The 23,733-nt window shown below is 32.3% G+C and overlaps 1 protein-coding gene across 1 annotated transcript in view; it reads left to right on the top strand.

The window, feature by feature from the left end:
- carhsp1 (calcium regulated heat stable protein 1) overlaps positions 1–23,733 on the top strand; it is a 35,661-nt gene that overhangs the window by 7,824 nt on the left and 4,104 nt on the right. The window contains exon 2 of the mRNA XM_036942126.2: positions 10,258–10,511. Coding sequence (XP_036798021.1) covers positions 10,288–10,511 — 224 coding nt within the window. The 5' untranslated portion in view covers positions 10,258–10,287. The remainder of the gene's footprint in view (positions 1–10,257; positions 10,512–23,733) is intronic.

The raw sequence follows: 23,733 nt of genomic DNA, 5'->3' as shown, positions 1-23,733 counted from the left end.
TTAAACAGGGATTCACTGGTACAGACTATAATTCAGATGTAGTGTCCTGCTGGTTAGTGTCTAGTCTACACTATTAAACAGGGATTCACTGGTACAGACTATAATTCAGATGTAGTGTCCTGCTGGTTAGTGTCTAGTCTACACTATTAAACAGGGATTCACTGGTACAGACTATAATTCAGATGTAGTGTCCTGCTGGTTAGTGTCTAGTCTACACTATTAAACAGGGATTCACTGGTACAGACTATAATTCAGATGTAGTGTCCTGCTGGTTAGTGTCTAGTCTACACTATTAAACAGGGATTCACTGGTACAGACTATAATTCAGATGTAGTGTCCTGCTGGTTAGTGTCTACACTATTAAACAGGGATTCACTGGTACAGACTATAATTCAGATGTAGTGTCCTGCTGGTTAGTGTCTAGTCTACACTATTAAACAGGGATTCACTGGTACAGACTATAATTCAGATGTAGTGTCCTGCTGGTTAGTGTCTAGTCTACACTATTAAACAGGGATTCACTGGTACAGACTATAATTCAGATGTAGTGTCCTGCTGGTTAGTGTCTAGTCTACACTATTAAACAGGGATTCACTGGTACAGACTATACTTCAGATGTAGTGTCCTGCTGGTTAGTGTCTAGTCTACACTATTAAACAGGGATTCACTGGTACAGACTATAATTCAGATGTAGTGTCCTGCTGGTTAGTGTCTAGTCTACACTATTAAACAGGGATTCACTGGTACAGACTATAATTCAGATGTAGTGTCCTGCTGGTTAGTGTCTAGTCTACACTATTAAACAGGGATTCACTGGTACAGACTATAATTCAGATGTAGTGTCCTGCTGGTTAGTGTCTAGTCTACACTATTAAACAGGGATTCACTGGTACAGACTATAATTCAGATGTAGTGTCCTGCTAGTTAGTGTCTAGTCTACACTATTAAACAGGGATTCACTGGTACAGACTATAATTCAGATGTAGTGTCCTGCTGGTTAGTGTCTAGTCTACACTATTAAACAGGGATTCACTGGTACAGACTATAATTCAGATGTAGTGTCCTGCTGGTTAGTGTCTAGTCTACACTATTAAACAGGGATTCACTGGTACAGACTATAATTCAGATGTAGTGTCCTGCTGGTTAGTGTCTAGTCTACACTATTAAACAGGGATTCACTGGTACAGACTATAATTCAGATGTAGTGTCCTGCTGGTTAGTGTCTAGTCTACACTATTAAACAGGGATTCACTGGTACAGACTATAATTCAGATGTAGTGTCCTGCTGGTTAGTGTCTACACTATTAAACAGGGATTCACTGGTACAGACTATAATTCAGATGTAGTGTCCTGCTGGTTAGTGTCTAGTCTACACTATTAAACAGGGATTCACTGGTACAGACTATAATTCAGATGTAGTGTCCTGCTGGTTAGTGTCTAGTCTACACTATTAAACAGGGATTCACTGGTACAGACTATAATTCAGATGTAGTGTCCTGCTGGTTAGTGTCTAGTATATTAAACAGGGATTCACTGGTACAGACTATAATTCAGATGTAGTGTCCTGCTGGTTAGTGTCTAGTATATTAAACAGGGATTCACTGGTACAGACTATAATTCAGATGTAGTGTCCTGCTGGTTAGTGTCTAGTCTACACTATTAAACAGGGATTCACTGGTACAGACTATAATTCAGATGTAGTGTCCTGCTGGTTAGTGTCTAGTCTACACTATTAAACAGGGATTCACTGGTACAGACTATAATTCAGATGTAGTGTCCTGCTGGTTAGTGTTTAGTATATTAAACAGGGATTCACTGGTACAGACTATAATTCAGATGTAGTGTCCTGCTGGTTAGTGTCTAGTCTACACTATTAAACAGGGATTCACTGGTACAGACTATAATTCAGATGTAGTGTCCTGCTGGTTAGTGTCTAGTCTACACTATTAAACAGGGATTCACTGGTACAGACTATAATTCAGATGTAGTGTCCTGCTGGTTGGTGTCTAGTCTACACTATTAAACAGGGATTCACTGGTACAGACTATAATTCAGATGTAGTGTCCTGCTGGTTAGTGTCTAGTATATTAAACAGGGATTCACTGGTACAGACTATAATTCAGATGTAGTGTCCTGCTGGTTAGTGTCTAGTCTACACTATTAAACAGGGATTCACTGGTACAGACTATAATTCAGATGTAGTGTCCTGCTGGTTAGTGTCTAGTCTACACTATTAAACAGGGATTCACTGGTACAGACTATAATTCAGATGTAGTGTCCTGCTGGTTAGTGTCTAGTCTACACTATTAAACAGGGATTCACTGGTACAGACTATAATTCAGATGTAGTGTCCTGCTGGTTAGTGTCTAGTCTACACTATTAAACAGGGATTCACTGGTACAGACTATAATTCAGATGTAGTGTCCTGCTGGTTAGTGTCTAGTCTACACTATTAAACAGGGATTCACTGGTACAGACTATAATTCAGATGTAGTGTCCTGCTGGTTAGTGTTTAGTATATTAAACAGGGATTCACTGGTACAGACTATAATTCAGATGTAGTGTCCTGCTGGTTAGTGTCTAGTCTACACTATTAAACAGGGATTCACTGGTACAGACTATAATTCAGATGTAGTGTCCTGCTGGTTAGTGTCTAGTCTACACTATTAAACAGGGATTCACTGGTACAGACTATAATTCAGATGTAGTGTCCTGCTGGTTAGTGTCTAGTATATTAAACAGGGATTCACTGGTACAGACTATAATTCAGATGTAGTGTCCTGCTGGTTAGTGTCTAGTATATTAAACAGGGATTCACTGGTACAGACTATAATTCAGATGTAGTGTCCTGCTGGTTAGTGTCTAGTCTACACTATTAAACAGGGATTCACTGGTACAGACTATAATTCAGATGTAGTGTCCTGCTGGTTAGTGTCTAGTCTACACTATTAAACAGGGATTCACTGGTACAGACTATAATTCAGATGTAGTGTCCTGCTGGTTAGTGTCTAGTCTACACTATTAAACAGGGATTCACTGGTACAGACTATAATTCAGATGTAGTGTCCTGCTGGTTAGTGTCTAGTATATTAAACAGGGATTCACTGGTACAGACTATAATTCAGATGTAGTGTCCTGCTGGTTAGTGTCTAGTCTACACTATTAAACAGGGATTCACTGGTACAGACTATAATTCAGATGTAGTGTCCTGCTGGTTAGTGTCTAGTCTACACTATTACACAGGGATTCACTGGTACAGACTATAATTCAGATGTAGTGTCCTGCTGGTTAGTGTCTAGTCTACACTATTAAACAGGGATTCACTGGTACAGACTATAATTCAGATGTAGTGTCCTGCTGGTTAGTGTCTAGTCTACACTATTAAACAGGGATTCACTGGTACAGACTATAATTCAGATGTAGTGTCCTGCTGGTTAGTGTCTAGTCTACACTATTAAACAGGGATTCACTGGTACAGACTATAATTCAGATGTAGTGTCCTGCTGGTTAGTGTCTAGTCTACACTATTACACAGGGATTCACTGGTACAGACTATAATTCAGATGTAGTGTCCTGCTGGTTAGTGTCTAGTCTACACTATTAAACAGGGATTCACTGGTACAGACTATAATTCAGATGTAGTGTCCTGCTGGTTAGTGTTTAGTATATTAAACAGGGATTCACTGGTACAGACTATAATTCAGATGTAGTGTCCTGCTGGTTAGTGTCTAGTCTACACTATTAAACAGGGATTCACTGGTACAGACTATAATTCAGATGTAGTGTCCTGCTGGTTAGTGTCTAGTCTACACTATTAAACAGGGATTCACTGGTACAGACTATAATTCAGATGTAGTGTCCTGCTGGTTAGTGTCTAGTCTACACTATTAAACAGGGATTCACTGGTACAGACTATAATTCAGATGTAGTGTCCTGCTGGTTAGTGTCTAGTATATTAAACAGGGATTCACTGGTACAGACTATAATTCAGATGTAGTGCCCTGCTGGTTAGTGTCTAGTCTACACTATTAAACAGGGATTCACTGGTACAGACTATAATTCAGATGTAGTGTCCTGCTGGTTAGTGTCTAGTCTACACTATTAAACAGGGATTCACTGGTACAGACTATAATTCAGATGTAGTGTCCTGCTGGTTAGTGTCTAGTCTACACTATTAAACAGGGATTCACTGGTACAGACTATAATTCAGATGTAGTGTCCTGCTGGTTAGTGTCTAGTCTACACTATTAAACAGGGATTCACTGGTACAGACTATAATTTAGATGTAGTGTCCTGCTGGTTAGTGTCTAGTCTACACTATTAAACAGGGATTCACTGGTACAGACTATAATTCAGATGTAGTGTCCTGCTGGTTAGTGTCTAGTCTACACTATTACACAGGGATTCACTGGTACAGACTATAATTCAGATGTAGTGTCCTGCTGGTTAGTGTCTAGTCTACACTATTAAACAGGGATTCACTGGTACAGACTATAATTCAGATGTAGTGTCCTGCTGGTTAGTGTTTAGTATATTAAACAGGGATTCACTGGTACAGACTATAATTCAGATGTAGTGTCCTGCTGGTTAGTGTCTAGTCTACACTATTAAACAGGGATTCACTGGTACAGACTATAATTCAGATGTAGTGTCCTGCTGGTTAGTGTCTAGTCTACACTATTAAACAGGGATTCACTGGTACAGACTATAATTCAGATGTAGTGTCCTGCTGGTTAGTGTCTAGTCTACACTATTAAACAGGGATTCACTGGTACAGACTATAATTCAGATGTAGTGTCCTGCTGGTTAGTGTCTAGTCTACACTATTAAACAGGGATTCACTGGTACAGACTATAATTCAGATGTAGTGTCCTGCTGGTTAGTGTCTAGTCTACACTATTAAACAGGGATTCACTGGTACAGACTATAATTCAGATGTAGTGTCCTGCTGGTTAGTGTCTAGTCTACACTATTAAACAGGGATTCACTGGTACAGACTATAATTCAGATGTAGTGTCCTGCTGGTTAGTGTCTAGTCTACACTATTAAACAGGGATTCACTGGTACAGACTATAATTCAGATGTAGTGTCCTGCTGGTTAGTGTCTAGTATATTAAACAGGGATTCACTGGTACAGACTATAATTCAGATGTAGTGTCCTGCTGGTTAGTGTCTAGTCTACACTATTAAACAGGGATTCACTGGTACAGACTATAATTCAGATGTAGTGTCCTGCTGGTTAGTGTCTAGTCTACACTATTAAACAGGGATTCACTGGTACAGACTATAATTCAGATGTAGTGTCCTGCTGGTTAGTGTCTAGTCTACACTATTAAACAGGGATTCACTGGTACAGACTATAATTCAGATGTAGTGTCCTGCTGGTTAGTGTCTAGTCTACACTATTAAACAGGGATTCACTGGTACAGACTATAATTCAGATGTAGTGTCCTGCTGGTTAGTGTCTAGTCTACACTATTACACAGGGATTCACTGGTACAGACTATAATTCAGATGTAGTGTCCTGCTGGTTAGTGTCTAGTCTACACTATTAAACAGGGATTCACTGGTACAGACTATAATTCAGATGTAGTGTCCTGCTGGTTAGTGTCTAGTCTACACTATTAAACAGGGATTCACTGGTACAGACTATAATTCAGATGTAGTGTCCTGCTGGTTAGTGTCTAGTCTACACTATTAAACAGGGATTCACTGGTACAGACTATAATTCAGATGTAGTGTCCTGCTAGTTAGTGTCTAGTCTACACTATTAAACAGGGATTCACTGGTACAGACTATAATTCAGATGTAGTGTCCTGCTGGTTAGTGTCTAGTCTACACTATTAAACAGGGATTCACTGGTACAGACTATACTTCAGATGTAGTGTCCTGCTGGTTAGTGTCTAGTATATTAAACAGTGATTCACACGTTGTTGACTTGTTTACATTGTGGACACACTACATAGAGTTTTAACTGTGTCTGATCCTATACAGACATGAGGGAAGGGACCGTGATGATAATCAGTGATGGTGTATGTATGTATGTGATGGTAGCAGTACTGCTAAACCTGTCTGACCGGTATTGGAGGTTATTCAGAAACAAAAAAATATAGGCCCCCCACACACACACACACACACACACAGATGTAGAGATCAGCATTGGTCTCTGGTGGAATATTCCATGGGTCTGATCGCTACTGAAACCAGTGTGTGTCAGCAGGTGTGTGTGTGTAAAATAGTTCCATTGTGTCCATCTGGTTGACATGTGTGGCTATCTCAATTGCAGCCAGAGGAGGAGGGTCAGTTTATATAGGAAATGTATCCGATTTTAAAAATTTGTAATCATGACAATTACAACAATACTGAATGAACACTTATTTTAACTTAATATAATACATCAATAAAATCAATTTAGCCTCAAATAAATAATGAAATAATGAAACATGTTCAATTTGGTTTAAATAATGCAAAAACAAAGTGTTGGAGAAGAAAGTAAAAGTGCAATATGTGCCATGTAAGAAAGCTAACGTTTCAGTTCCTTGCTCAGAACATATGAAAGCTGGTGGTTCCTTTTAACACGAGTCTTCAATATTCCCCGGTAAGACGTTTTAGGTTGCAGTTATAATAGGAATTATAGGACTATTTCTCTCTATACCATTTGTATTTCATTAACCTTTGGATATTGGAAGTTCTTATAGGCACTTTAGTATTGCCAGTGTAACAGTATAGCTTCTGTCCCTCTCCTCGCTCCCTGGGCTCGAACCAGGAACACAACGACAACAGCCACCGTCGAAGCAGCGTTACCCATGCAGAGCAAGGGGAACAACTACTAGAAGTGTCTGAGTGAGTGATGTTTGAAACGCTATTAGCGTGCACCCCGCTAACTAGTTAGCCATTTCACATCGGTTACACCAGCCTCATCTCGGGAGTTGATAGGCTTGAAGTCATAAACAGCGCAATGCTTGAAGCACAGCGAAGAGCTGCTGGCAAAACGCACGAAAGTGCTGTTTAAATGAATGCTTATGCGCCTGCTTCTGCCTACCACCGCTCAGTCAAATACTTGTATGCTCAGTCAGATTATATGCAACGCAGGACACGCTAGATAAACTAGTAATATCATCAACCATGTGTAGTTAACTAGTGATTCTGATAAATTGATTGATTGTTTTTATTAAGTTTAATGCTAGCTAGCAACTTACCTTGGCTTACTGCATTCTCGTTGCACTTGTGGAGTGCAACGAGAGAGAGGCAGGTCGTTATTGCGTTGGACTAGTTAACTGTAAGGTTGCAAGATTGGTTCCCCCGAGCTGACAAGGTGAAAATCAAGACAAGTGTGTCTTGCCTACAGTCAAGCATGGTGGTGGGAGTGTCATGGTCTGGGGCTGCATGAGTGCTGCCGGCACTGGGGAGCTACAGTTCATTGAGGGAACCACGAATGCCAACATGTACTGTGACATACTGAAGCATAGCATGATCCCCTCCCTTCGGAGACTGGGCCGCAGGGCAGTATTCCAACATGATAACGACCCCAAACACACCTCCAAGACGACCACTGCCTTGCTAAAGAAGCTGAGGGTAAAGGTGATGGACTGGCCAAACATGTCTCTAGACCTAAACCCTATTGAGCATCTGTGGGGCATCCTCAAACGGAAGGTGGAGGAGTGCAAGGTCTCTAACATCCACCAGCTCCGTGATGTCGTCATGGAGGAGTGGAAGAGGACTCCAGTGGCAACCTGTGAAGCTCTGGTGAACTCCATGCCCAAGAGGGTTAAAGGCAGTGCTGGAAAATGATGGTGGCCACACAAAATATTGACACTTTGGACCCAATTTGGACATTTTCACTTAGGGGTGTACTCCCTTTTGTTGCCAGCGGTTTAGACATTTAATGGCTGTGTGTTGAGTTATTTTGAGGGGACAGCAAATGTACACTGTTATACAAGCTGTACACTCACTACTTTACATTGTAGCAAAGTGTCATTTCTTCAGTGTTGTCACGTGAAAAGATATACTCAAATATTTACAAAGATGTGAGGGGTGTACTCACTTTTGTGATTTACTGTATATTGATTGCAATTGTTCCTGAATGAGTGAGCGTTCAAGTGTAAAGGATCAGCATTTCAATTGTTATAATTATCAACTCTGTAGTGACTTCTCAGCTGACCTCCACTTGTTATAATGATCACCTCTGTAGTGACTTCTCAGCTGACCTCCACTTGTTATAATTATCAACTCTGTAGTGACTTCTCAGCTGACCTCCACTTGTTATAATGATCACCTCTGTAGTGACTTCTCAGCTGACCTCCAATTGTTATAATTATCAACTCTGTAGTGACTTCTCAGCTGACCTCCAATTGTTATAATTATCAACTCTGTAGTGACTTCTCAGCTGACCTCCACTTCCCCTTTTGTCCACCAAGCCGCCATGCCGGTTTAGCCCACTAGGGGCACATTCTCCTATCATTTCTTGGAACCATATTTACTTTGTTTGTTTGTGTGTGCACTTCTGTGATTGTTTAGTTAGTTAATACATAAATGATTTAAGACAATTGATGTACGGATGACTTATAGTGAAGACTGGGTTCGTGCAGATAACCAACCATTTACGACGTTTGGAACGAAACTAACGTGAGGTAAAATAAATAATTCATTAATTTGAAGACTAATTGATCAGATAGACAATATCTGAAAAGATTAAATTATAACACTGTAATCTGAATATGTTCCTTGGTGCCCCGACTTCCTAGTTAATTACAGTTACGTGATTACCCCAGCATGTTAAAGTTAAATAATGTTTTTAGAAGTGTTTACAAATGAGTTACAAATGTCAAGCAAATAGGCACTGAGTTTGAAGGTCGGCCTTGAAATACATCCACAGGTACACCTCCAATTGACTCAAAGGATGTCAATTAGCCTATCAGAAGCTTCTAAAGCCATGACATCATTTTCTGGAATTTTCCAAGCTGTTTAAAGGCACAGTCAACTCTGTGTATGTAAACTTCTGACCCACTGGAATTGTGATACAGTGAATTATAAGTTAACTAATCTGTCTGTAAACAATTGTTGGAAAAATTACTTGTGTCATGCACAAAGTAGATGTCCTAACCGACTTGCCAAAACTATAGTTTGTTAACAAGAAATTGGTGGAGTGGTTGAAAAACACGTTTTAATGTTTCCAACCTAAGTGTATGTAAACTTCTGACTTCAACTGTATATAGTAATGTAATGTGTAGAACACATTTTATATCTGAATGTTCTGTAACATTAAACCCTCCTGAACAGGCCCCATGGGCTAGAACCTGGCAGCACTTTGATTGGTGTTGCCATGGTGAAGAGGGTTCTTAATGTCCTAGGAGGGCACTGATTGGGCGGCCAGGGTTTGGAGTGGGTGTGTTTCTGTGTCTGCAGTCAGGCTAGTGCCTATGTAGCTGATTGACAGTTTTCAGTGTGAGTCTAGTAGAGTAGACTTAGCCTGGTCCCAAATCTACTGATCTATCACAGTAGAGTAGAATTAGCCGGGTCCCAGATCTACTGATCTATCACAGTAGAATAGAATTAGCCTGGTCCCAAATCTACTGATCTATCACAGTAGAATAGAATTAGCCGGGTCCCAGATCTACTGATCTATCACAGTAGAGTAGAATTAGCCGGGTCCCAGATCTACTGATCTATCACAGTAGAGTAGAAATAGCCTGGTCCCAGATCTACTGATCTATCACAGTAGAGTAGAATTAGCCTGGTCCCAGATCTACTGATCTATCACAGTAGAGTAGAATTAGCCGGGTCCCAGATCTACTGATCTATCACAGTAGAGTAGAAATAGCCTGGTCCCAGATCTACTGATCTCTCATAGTAGAGTAGAATTAACCTGGTCACGTCCCAGTTCTGTTTGTGCATCATGCTAATACTGCTTGTCATGTCTAACAGTGGCATAATGGCACAAACAGACTGGTACCCAGGCTAGGGAAGAAACCCTAGACCAAATCCATTTCCTAGACAGTGGAACAGGAAATGAAAGAGATGGATGGGCCAAGAGAAAAGAGTTAGGAGGGAAGGACAAAAATGATACAACCCTCCCTCCCTGTTATCTCTTCATATTCTCTGTAGTCACGACATCCACCTCTCCTGTCTATTGTAAACTGTTTAGAGGGTCATTTGGAACTGTGATGTCATTATCAGGTCTATTAGTATAACAACTAAACTGGGGTTCTCCTCCCTTTCTCTCCTCTCCTTGTCTGCCTCTCTGTCTGTCTACTCTAGGTGGTTGTCACGACTACCCTTCCTCACACAATGTCTTCTGAAGCCACGCGCATCCAGGGGTCAGTATCCCCATGCTCTACGACCCCTCCCCTGACCTCTGGGGCCCCTGGCTCCCCGGTCTCCCCAGTCTCTCCGGTGTCCCCTGGGTCCCTGTGCCCGCCAGCCTCCCGGTACCGAGACCGTTCCCCCTCCCCCATGAGAGGTTACCTCATACCCAGCCCCCTGCCAACCAGACGTACTAGGACCTGCTCCGCGTGAGTACTGCGCGCACACACACACACACACACACACACACACACACACACACACACACACACACACACACCTAGTTAGTGTTATAACGGCTTAACTTATTATGTCTAGGGGTCCAAGCTACATGGTCTGTAACCTGACTCATTAGGTCTAGGGGTCCTAGCTACATGTAACCTGACTCATTATGTCTAGGGGTCCTAGCTACATGGTCTGTAACCTGACTCATTATGTCTAGGGGTCCTAGCTACGTGGTCTGTAACCTGACTCATTATGTCTAGGGTCCTAGCTACATGTAACCTGACTCATTCTGTCTAGGGGTCCTAGCTACATGATCTGTAACCTGACTTCATTATGTCTAGGGGTCCTAGCTACGTGTAACCTGACTCATTATGTCTAGGGGTCCTAGCTACGTGGTCTGTAACCTGACTCATTATGTCTAGTGGTCCTAGCTACATGTAACCTGACTCATTATGTCTAGGGGTCCTAGCTACATGGTCTGTAACCTGACTCATTATGTCTAGGGGTCCTAGCTACGTGGTCTGTAACCTGACTCATTATGTCTAGGGTCCTAGCTACATGTAACCTGACTCATTCTGTCTAGGGGTCCTAGCTACATGATCTGTAACCTGACTTCATTATGTCTAGGGGTCCTAGCTACGTGTAACCTGACTCATTATGTCTAGGGGTCCTAGCTACGTGGTCTGTAACCTGACTCATTATGTCTAGTGGTCCTAGCTACATGTAACCTGACTCATTATGTCTAGGGGTCCTAGCTACGTGGTCTGTAACCTGACTCATTATGTCTAGTGGTCCTAGCTACATGTAACCTGACTCATTATGTCTAGGGGTCCTAGCTACGTGGTCTGTAACCTGACTCATTATGTCTAGGGTCCTAGCTACGTGTAACCTGACTCATTATGTCTAGGGGTCCTAGCTACGTGGTCTGTAACACTATATAATGTATCATAACACTATATAATGTATCATAACACTATATAATGTATCATAACACTATATAATGTATCATAACACTATATAATGTATCATAACACTATATAATGTATCATAACACTATATAATGTATCATAACACTATATAATGTATCATAACACTATATAATGTATCATAACACTACTCCCGTATCACAACACTATATAATGTATCATAACACTATATAATGTATTATAACACTACTCCCATATCATAACACTATATAATGTATCATAACACTATATAATGTATCATAACACTATATAATGTATCATAACACTATATAATGTATCATAACACTATATAATGTATCATAACACTATATAATGTATCATAACACTATATAATGTATCATAACACTACTCCCATATCATAACACTATATAATGTATCATAACACTATATAATGTATCATAACACTATATAATGTATCATACCACTACTCCCATATCATAACACTATATAATGTATCATAACACTATATAATGTATCATAACACTATATAATGTATCATAACACTATATAATGTATCATAACACTATATAATGTATCATAACACTATGTAATGTATCATAACACTATATAATGTATCATAACACTATGTAATGTATCATAACACTACTCCCATATCATAACACTATATAATGTATCATAACACTATGTAATGTATCATAACACTACTCCCGTATCATAACACTATATAATGTATCATAACACTATATAATGTATCATAACACTATATAATGTATCATAACACTATATAATGTATCATAACACTATATAATGTATCATAACACTATATAATGTATCATAACACTATGTAATGTATCATAACACTACTCCCATATCATAACACTATATAATGTATCATAACACTATATAATGTATCATAACACTATGTAATGTATCATAACACTATATAATGTATCATAACACTATATAATGTATCATAACACTACTCCTGTATCATAACACTATATAATGTATCATAACACTATATAATGTATCATAACACTATATAATGTATCATAACACTATATAATGTATCATAACACTATATAATGTATCATAACACTATATAATGTATCATTACACTATATAATGTATCATAACACTACTCCCATATCATAACACTATATAATGTATCATAACACTATATAATGAATCATAACACTATATAATGTATCATAACACTATATAATGTATCATAACACTATATAATGTATCATAACACTATGTAATGTATCATAACACTATATAATGTATCATAACACTACTCCCATATCATAACACTATATAATGTATCATAACACTATATAATGTATCATAACACTATATAATGTATCATAACACTACTCCCATATCATAACACTATATAATGTATCATAACACTATATAATGTATCATAACACTATATAATGTATCATAACACTATATAATGTATCATAACACTATATAATGTATCATAACACTATATAATGTATCATAACACTATATAATGTATCATAACACTATATAATGTATCATAACACTGTATAATGTATCATAACACTATATAATGTATCATAACACTACTCCTGTATCATAACACTATATAATGTATCATAACACTATATAATGTATCATAACACTATATAATGTATCATAACACTATATAATGTATCATAACACTATATAATGTATCATAACACTATATAATGTATCATAACACTATATAATGTATCATAACACTACTCCCGTATCATAACACTATATAATGTATCATAACACTATGTAATGTATCATAACACTATGTAATGTATCATAACACTATATAATGTATCATAACACTATGTAATGTATCATAACACTATATAATGTATCATAACACTATATAATGTATCATAACACTATGTAATGTATCATAACACTATGTAATGTATCATAACACTATGTAATGTATCATAACACTATATAATGTATCATAACACTATGTAATGTATCATAACACTATATAATGTATCATAACACTATGTAATGTATCATAACACTATATAATGTATCATAACACTATGTAATGTATCATAACACTATGTAATGTATCATAACACTATGTAATGTATCATAACACTATATAATGTATCATAACACTATATAATGTATCATAACACTATATAATGTATCATAACACTATATAATGTATCATAACACTACTCCCGTATCATAACACTATATAATGTATCATAACACTATATCATGTATCATAACACTATGTAATGTATCATAACACTATGTAATGTATCATAACACTATATAATGTATCATAACACTATATAATGTATCATAACACTACTCCCATATCATAACACTATATAATGTATCATAACACTATATAATGTATCATAACACTATATAATGTATCATAACACTATATAATGTATCATAACACTATATAATGTATCATAACACTATGTAATGTATCATAACACTATATAATGTATCATAACACTATATAATGTATCATAACACTACTCCCATATCATAACACTATATAATGTATCATAACACTATATAATGTATCATAACACTATATAATGTATCATAACACTATATAATGTATCATAACACTATATAATGTATCATAACACTATATAATGTATCATAACACTATATAATGTATCATAACACTATATAATGTATCATAACACTGTATAATGTATCATAACACTATATAATGTATCATAACACTACTCCTGTATCATAACACTATATAATGTATCATAACACTATATAATGTATCATAACACTATATAATGTATCATAACACTATATAATGTATCATAACACTATATAATGTATCATAACACTATATAATGTATCATAACACTATATAATGTATCATAACACTATATAATGTATCATAACACTACTCCCGTATCATAACACTATATAATGTATCATAACACTATGTAATGTATCATAACACTATGTAATGTATCATAACACTATATAATGTATCATAACACTATGTAATGTATCATAACACTATATAATGTATCATAACACTATATAATGTATCATAACACTATATAATGTATCATAACACTATGTAATGTATCATAACACTATGTAATGTATCATAACACTATATAATGTATCATAACACTATGTAATGTATCATAACACTATATAATGTATCATAACACTATGTAATGTATCATAACACTATATAATGTATCATAACACTATATAATGTATCATAACACTATGTAATGTATCATAACACTATGTAATGTATCATAACACTATATAATGTATCATAACACTATATAATGTATCATAACACTATATAATGTATCATAACACTATATAATGTATCATAACACTACTCCCGTATCATAACACTATATAATGTATCATAACACTATATCATGTATCATAACACTATGTAATGTATCATAACACCATGTAATGTATCATAACACTATATAATGTATCATAACACTATATAATGTATCATAACACTATATCATGTATCATAACACTACTCCCATATCATAACACTACTTGCTAATGTAATTTCATAATTTCTATATGTGTTCATTAATTAAATTCACTTAGTCTATTTTATGAGAATTTGTATCTTATCCAAATTAGATAATAGTATTTATTCTCGGAGCTCGCTGCCATGAAACCACAAACAACAGTTTATATACACAATATGACGTCATAGGTTATAAAATGTCCTTCCTCTTATCGACCAGGAGAAAACAGGTTCAAAAGTTTATCCCCCCCCCCCCCCCTCGCTCGCTCCAGACACACACTTATATCAAGATTAAACTTCTGAAGTCTTCATCTATCACTATTCAGCAGACAGTTCCAGATAATGGAAAACCTAGGAAAAAACACACTGCCTTATCTAAACATCCCAGAGCTAAGTTGAGTCGGTTCAACCACAGGTTAACGATCCTTTCTGCTTACTTAAAACCCACAATGCATTCCTCCCCAACCCAGCTGGAAGGGTGTTTATTATGTTTAATTACCATTATTAATTTGTTTAATGCTACACAATCCCTCATGAATGAACATTATTAATCAGATAGAATAAAACAGAGTAGAGTTTAATTAGTTATAGTTCTATTTAAAATGTAGATATTGTTTAGTCATTATTCATAAAATTCATAACACTACTCCTGTATCATAACACTACTCCCGTGTCACAACACTATATAATGTATCATAACACTATATAATGTATCATAACACTATATAATGTATCATAACACTATATAATGTATCACAACACTATATAATGTATCATAACACTATATAATGTATCATAACACTATATAATGTATCACAACACTATATAATGTATCATAACACTATATAATGTATCACAACACTATATAATGTATCATAACACTATATAATGTATCATAACACTATATAATGTATCATAACACTACTCCCATATCATAACACTATATAATGTATCATAACACTATATAATGTATCATAACACTATATAATGTATCATAACACTATATAATGTATCATAACACTATATAATGTATCATAACATTATATAATGTATCATAACACTATATAATGTATCATAACACTATATAATGTATCATAACACTATATAATGTATCATAACACTATATAATGTATCATAACACTATGTAATGTATCATAACACTATATAATGTATCATAACACTATGTAATGTATCATAACACTATATAATGTATCATAACACTATATAATGTATCATAACACTACTCCCATATCATAACACTATATAATGTATCATAACACTATATAATGTATCATAACACTATATAATGTATCATAACACTATATAATGTATCATAACACTATATAATGTATCATAACACTATATAATGTATCATAACACTATGTAATGTATCATAACACTATATAATGTATCATAACACTATATAATGTATCATAACACTATATAATGTATCATAACACTATATAATGTATCATAACACTATGTAATGTATCATAACACTATATAATGTATCATAACACTATATAATGTATCATAACACTACTCCCATATCATAACACTATATAATGTATCATAACACTATATAATGTATCATAACACTATGTAATGTATCATAACACTATATAATGTATCATAACACTATATAATGTATCATAACACTACTCCCATATCATAACACTATATAATGTATCATAACACTATATAATGTATCATAACACTATATAATGTATCATAACACTATATAATGTATCATAACACTATATAATGTATCATAACACTATATAATGTATCATAACACTATATAATGTATCATAACACTGTATAATGTATCATAACACTATATAATGTATCATAACACTACTCCTGTATCATAACACTATATAATGTATCATAACACTATATAATGTATCATAACACTATATAATGTATCATAACACTATATAATGTATCATAACACTATATAATGTATCATAACACTATATAATGTATCATAACACTATATAATGTATCATAACACTACTCCCGTATCATAACACTATATAATGTATCATAACACTATGTAATGTATCATAACACTATGTAATGTATCATAACACTATATAATGTATCATAACACTATGTAATGTATCATAACACTATATAATGTATCATAACACTATATAATGTATCATAACACTATGTAATGTATCATAACACTATGTAATGTATCATAACACTATATAATGTATCATAACACTATGTAATGTATCATAACACTATATAATGTATCATAACACTATGTAATGTATCATAACACTATATAATGTATCATAACACTATATAATGTATCATAACACTATGTAATGTATCATAACACTATGTAATGTATCATAACACTATATAATGTATCATAACACTATATAATGTATCATAACACTATATAATGTATCATAACACTATATAATGTATCATAACACTACTCCCGTATCATAACACTATATAATGTATCATAACACTATATCATGTATCATAACACTATGTAATGTATCATAACACTATGTAATGTATCATAACACTATATAATGTATCATAACACTATATAATGTATCATAACACTACTCCCGTATCATAACACTATATAATGTATCATAACACTATATAATGTATCATAATACTACTCCCATATCATAACACTATATAATGTATCATAACACTATATAATGTATCATAACACTATATAATGTATCATAACACTACTCCCATATCATAACACTATATAATGTATCATAACACTATATAATGTATCATAACACTATATAATGTATCATAACACTATATAATGTATCATAACACTATATAATGTATCACAACACTATATAATGTATCATAACACTATATAATGTATCATAACACTACTCCCGTGTCACAACACTATATAATGTATCACAACACTATATAATGTATCATAACACTATATAATGTATCATAACACTATATAATGTATCATAACACTATATAATGTATCACAACACTATATAATGTATCATAACACTATATAATGTATCATAACACTATATAATGTATCATAACACTACTCCATATCATAACACTATATAATGTATCATAACACTATATAATGTATCATAACACTACTCCCGTGTCACAACACTATATAATGTATCACAACACTATATAATGTATCATAACACTATATAATGTATCACAACACTATATAATGTATCATAACACTATATAATGTATCATAACACTATATAATGTATCATAACACTATATAATGTATCATAACACTATATAATGTATCATAACACTATATAATGTATCATAACACTACTCCCGTGTCACAACACTATATAATGTATCACAACACTATATAATGTATCATAACACGATATAATGTATCATAACACTATATAATGTATCATAACACTATATAATGTATCATAACACTATATAATGTATCATAACACTATATAATGTATCATAACACTACTCCATATCATAACACTATATAATGTATCATAACACTATATAATGTATCATAACACTACTCCCGTATCATAACACTATATAATGTATCATAACACTATGTAATGTATCATAACACTATATAATGTATCATAACACTATATAATGTATCATAACACTATATAATGTATCATAACACTACTCCCGTATCACAACACTATATAATGTATCATAACACTATATAATGTATCATAACACTATATAATGTATCATAACACTACTCCCGTATCATAACACTATATAATGTATCATAACACTATATAATGTATCATAACACTATATAATGTATCATAACACTACTCCCGTATCATAACACTATATAATGTATCATAACACTATATAATGTATCATAACACTATATAATGTATCATAACACTATATAATGTATCATAACACTATATAATGTATCATAACACTACTCCCGTATCACAACACTATATAATGTATCATAACACTATATAATGTATCATAACACTATATAATGTATCATAACACTATATAATGTATCATAACACTATATAATGTATCATAACACTATATAATGTATCATAACACTATATAATGAATCATAACACTATACAATGTATCATAACACTACTCCCGTATCACAACACTATATAATGTATCATAACACTATATAATGTATCATAACACTATACAATGTATCATAACACTACTCCCGTATCATAACACTATATAATGTATCATAACACTATATAATGTATCATAACACTATATAATGTATCATAACACTATATAATGTATCATAACACTATATAATGAATCATAACACTATACAATGTATCATAACACTACTCCCGTATCACAACACTATATAATGTATCATAACACTATATAATGTATCATAACACTATATAATGTATCATAACACTACTCCATATCATAACACTATATAATGTATCATAACACTATATAATGTATCATAACACTATATAATGTATCATAACACTATATAATGTATCATAACACTATATAATGTATCATAACACTATATAATGTATCATAACACTATATAATGTATTATAACACTATATAATGTATTATAACACTACTCCCATATCATAACACTATATAATGTATCATAACACTATATAATGTATCATAACACTATATAATGTATCATAACACTATATAATGTATCATAACACTATATAATGTATCATAACACTATATAATGTATCATAACACTATATAATGTATTATAACACTATATAATGTATTATAACACTACTCCCATATCATAACACTATATAATGTATCATAACACTATATAATGTATCATAACACTATATAATGTATCACAACACTATATAATGTATCACAACACTATATAATGTATCATAACACTATATAATGTATCATAACACTATATAATGTATCATAACACTATATAATGTATCATAACACTATATAATGTATCACAACACTATATAATGTATCATAACACTATATAATGTATCACAACACTATATAATGTATCATAACACTATATAATGTATCATAACACTATATAATGTATCACAACACTATATAATGTATCATAACACTATATAATGTATCACAACACTATATAATGTATCATAACACTATATAATGTATCATAACACTATATAATGTATCATAACACTACTCCCATATCATAACACTATATAATGTATCATAACACTATATAATGTATCATAACACTATATAATGTATCATAACACTATATAATGTATCATAACACTATATAATGTATCATAACATTATATAATGTATCATAACACTATATAATGTATCATAACACTATATAATGTATCATAACACTATATAATGTATCATAACACTATATAATGTATCATAACACTATGTAATGTATCATAACACTATATAATGTATCATAACACTATGTAATGTATCATAACACTATATAATGTATCATAACACTATATAATGTATCATAACACTACTCCCATATCATAACACTATATAATGTATCATAACACTATATAATGTATCATAACACTATATAATGTATCATAACACTATATAATGTATCATAACACTATATAATGTATCATAACACTATATAATGTATCATAACACTATGTAATGTATCATAACACTATATAATGTATCATAACACTATATAATGTATCATAACACTATATAATGTATCATAACACTATATAATGTATCATAACACTATGTAATGTATCATAACACTATATAATGTATCATAACACTATATAATGTATCATAACACTACTCCCATATCATAACACTATATAATGTATCATAACACTATATAATGTATCATAACACTATGTAATGTATCATAACACTATATAATGTATCATAACACTATATAATGTATCATAACACTACTCCCATATCATAACACTATATAATGTATCATAACACTATATAATGTATCATAACACTATATAATGTATCATAACACTATATAATGTATCATAACACTATATAATGTATCATAACACTATATAATGTATCATAACACTATATAATGTATCATAACACTGTATAATGTATCATAACACTATATAATGTATCATAACACTACTCCTGTATCATAACACTATATAATGTATCATAACACTATATAATGTATCATAACACTATATAATGTATCATAACACTATATAATGTATCATAACACTATATAATGTATCATAACACTATATAATGTATCATAACACTACTCCCGTATCATAACACTATATAATGTATCATAACACTATGTAATGTATCATAACACTATGTAATGTATCATAACACTATATAATGTATCATAACACTATGTAATGTATCATAACACTATATAATGTATCATAACACTATATAATGTATCATAACACTATGTAATGTATCATAACACTATGTAATGTATCATAACACTATATAATGTATCATAACACTATGTAATGTATCATAACACTATATAATGTATCATAACACTATGTAATGTATCATAACACTATATAATGTATCATAACACTATATAATGTATCATAACACTATGTAATGTATCATAACACTATGTAATGTATCATAACACTATATAATGTATCATAACACTATATAATGTATCATAACACTATATAATGTATCATAACACTATATAATGTATCATAACACTACTCCCGTATCATAACACTATATAATGTATCATAACACTATATCATGTATCATAACACTATGTAATGTATCATAACACTATGTAATGTATCATAACACTATATAATGTATCATAACACTATATAATGTATCATAACACTACTCCCGTATCATAACACTATATAATGTATCATAACACTATATAATGTATCATAATACTACTCCCATATCATAACACTATATAATGTATCATAACACTATATAATGTATCATAACACTATATAATGTATCATAACACTACTCCCATATCATAACACTATATAATGTATCATAACACTATATAATGTATCATAACACTATATAATGTATCATAACACTATATAATGTATCATAACACTATATAATGTATCACAACACTATATAATGTATCATAACACTATATAATGTATCATAACACTACTCCCGTGTCACAACACTATATAATGTATCACAACACTATATAATGTATCATAACACTATATAATGTATCATAACACTATATAATGTATCATAACACTATATAATGTATCACAACACTATATAATGTATCATAACACTATATAATGTATCATAACACTATATAATGTATCATAACACTACTCCATATCATAACACTATATAATGTATCATAACACTATATAATGTATCATAACACTACTCCCGTGTCACAACACTATATAATGTATCACAACACTATATAATGTATCATAACACTATATAATGTATCACAACACTATATAATGTATCATAACACTATATAATGTATCATAACACTATATAATGTATCATAACACTATATAATGTATCATAACACTATATAATGTATCATAACACTATATAATGTATCATAACACTACTCCCGTGTCACAACACTATATAATGTATCACAACACTATATAATGTATCATAACACGATATAATGTATCATAACACTATATAATGTATCATAACACTATATAATGTATCATAACACTATATAATGTATCATAACACTATATAATGTATCATAACACTACTCCATATCATAACACTATATAATGTATCATAACACTATATAATGTATCATAACACTACTCCCGTATCATAACACTATATAATGTATCATAACACTATGTAATGTATCATAACACTATATAATGTATCATAACACTATATAATGTATCATAACACTATATAATGTATCATAACACTACTCCCGTATCACAACACTATATAATGTATCATAACACTATATAATGTATCATAACACTATATAATGTATCATAACACTACTCCCGTATCATAACACTATATAATGTATCATAACACTATATAATGTATCATAACACTATATAATGTATCATAACACTACTCCCGTATCATAACACTATATAATGTATCATAACACTATATAATGTATCATAACACTATATAATGTATCATAACACTATATAATGTATCATAACACTATATAATGTATCATAACACTACTCCCGTATCACAACACTATATAATGTATCATAACACTATATAATGTATCATAACACTATATAATGTATCATAACACTATATAATGTATCATAACACTATATAATGTATCATAACACTATATAATGTATCATAACACTATATAATGAATCATAACACTATACAATGTATCATAACACTACTCCCGTATCACAACACTATATAATGTATCATAACACTATATAATGTATCATAACACTATACAATGTATCATAACACTACTCCCGTATCATAACACTATATAATGTATCATAACACTATATAATGTATCATAACACTATATAATGTATCATAACACTATATAATGTATCATAACACTATATAATGAATCATAACACTATACAATGTATCATAACACTACTCCCGTATCACAACACTATATAATGTATCATAACACTATATAATGTATCATAACACTATATAATGTATCATAACACTACTCCATATCATAACACTATATAATGTATCATAACACTATATAATGTATCATAACACTATATA

Source organism: Oncorhynchus mykiss, chromosome 13 (assembly GCF_057628025.1).
Source record: "Oncorhynchus mykiss isolate SJ-2025 chromosome 13, ASM5762802v1, whole genome shotgun sequence".
NCBI classification, from domain to species: Eukaryota; Metazoa; Chordata; class Actinopteri; order Salmoniformes; family Salmonidae; genus Oncorhynchus; species Oncorhynchus mykiss.
This window is presented reverse-complemented; position numbering and strand designations above follow the sequence as displayed.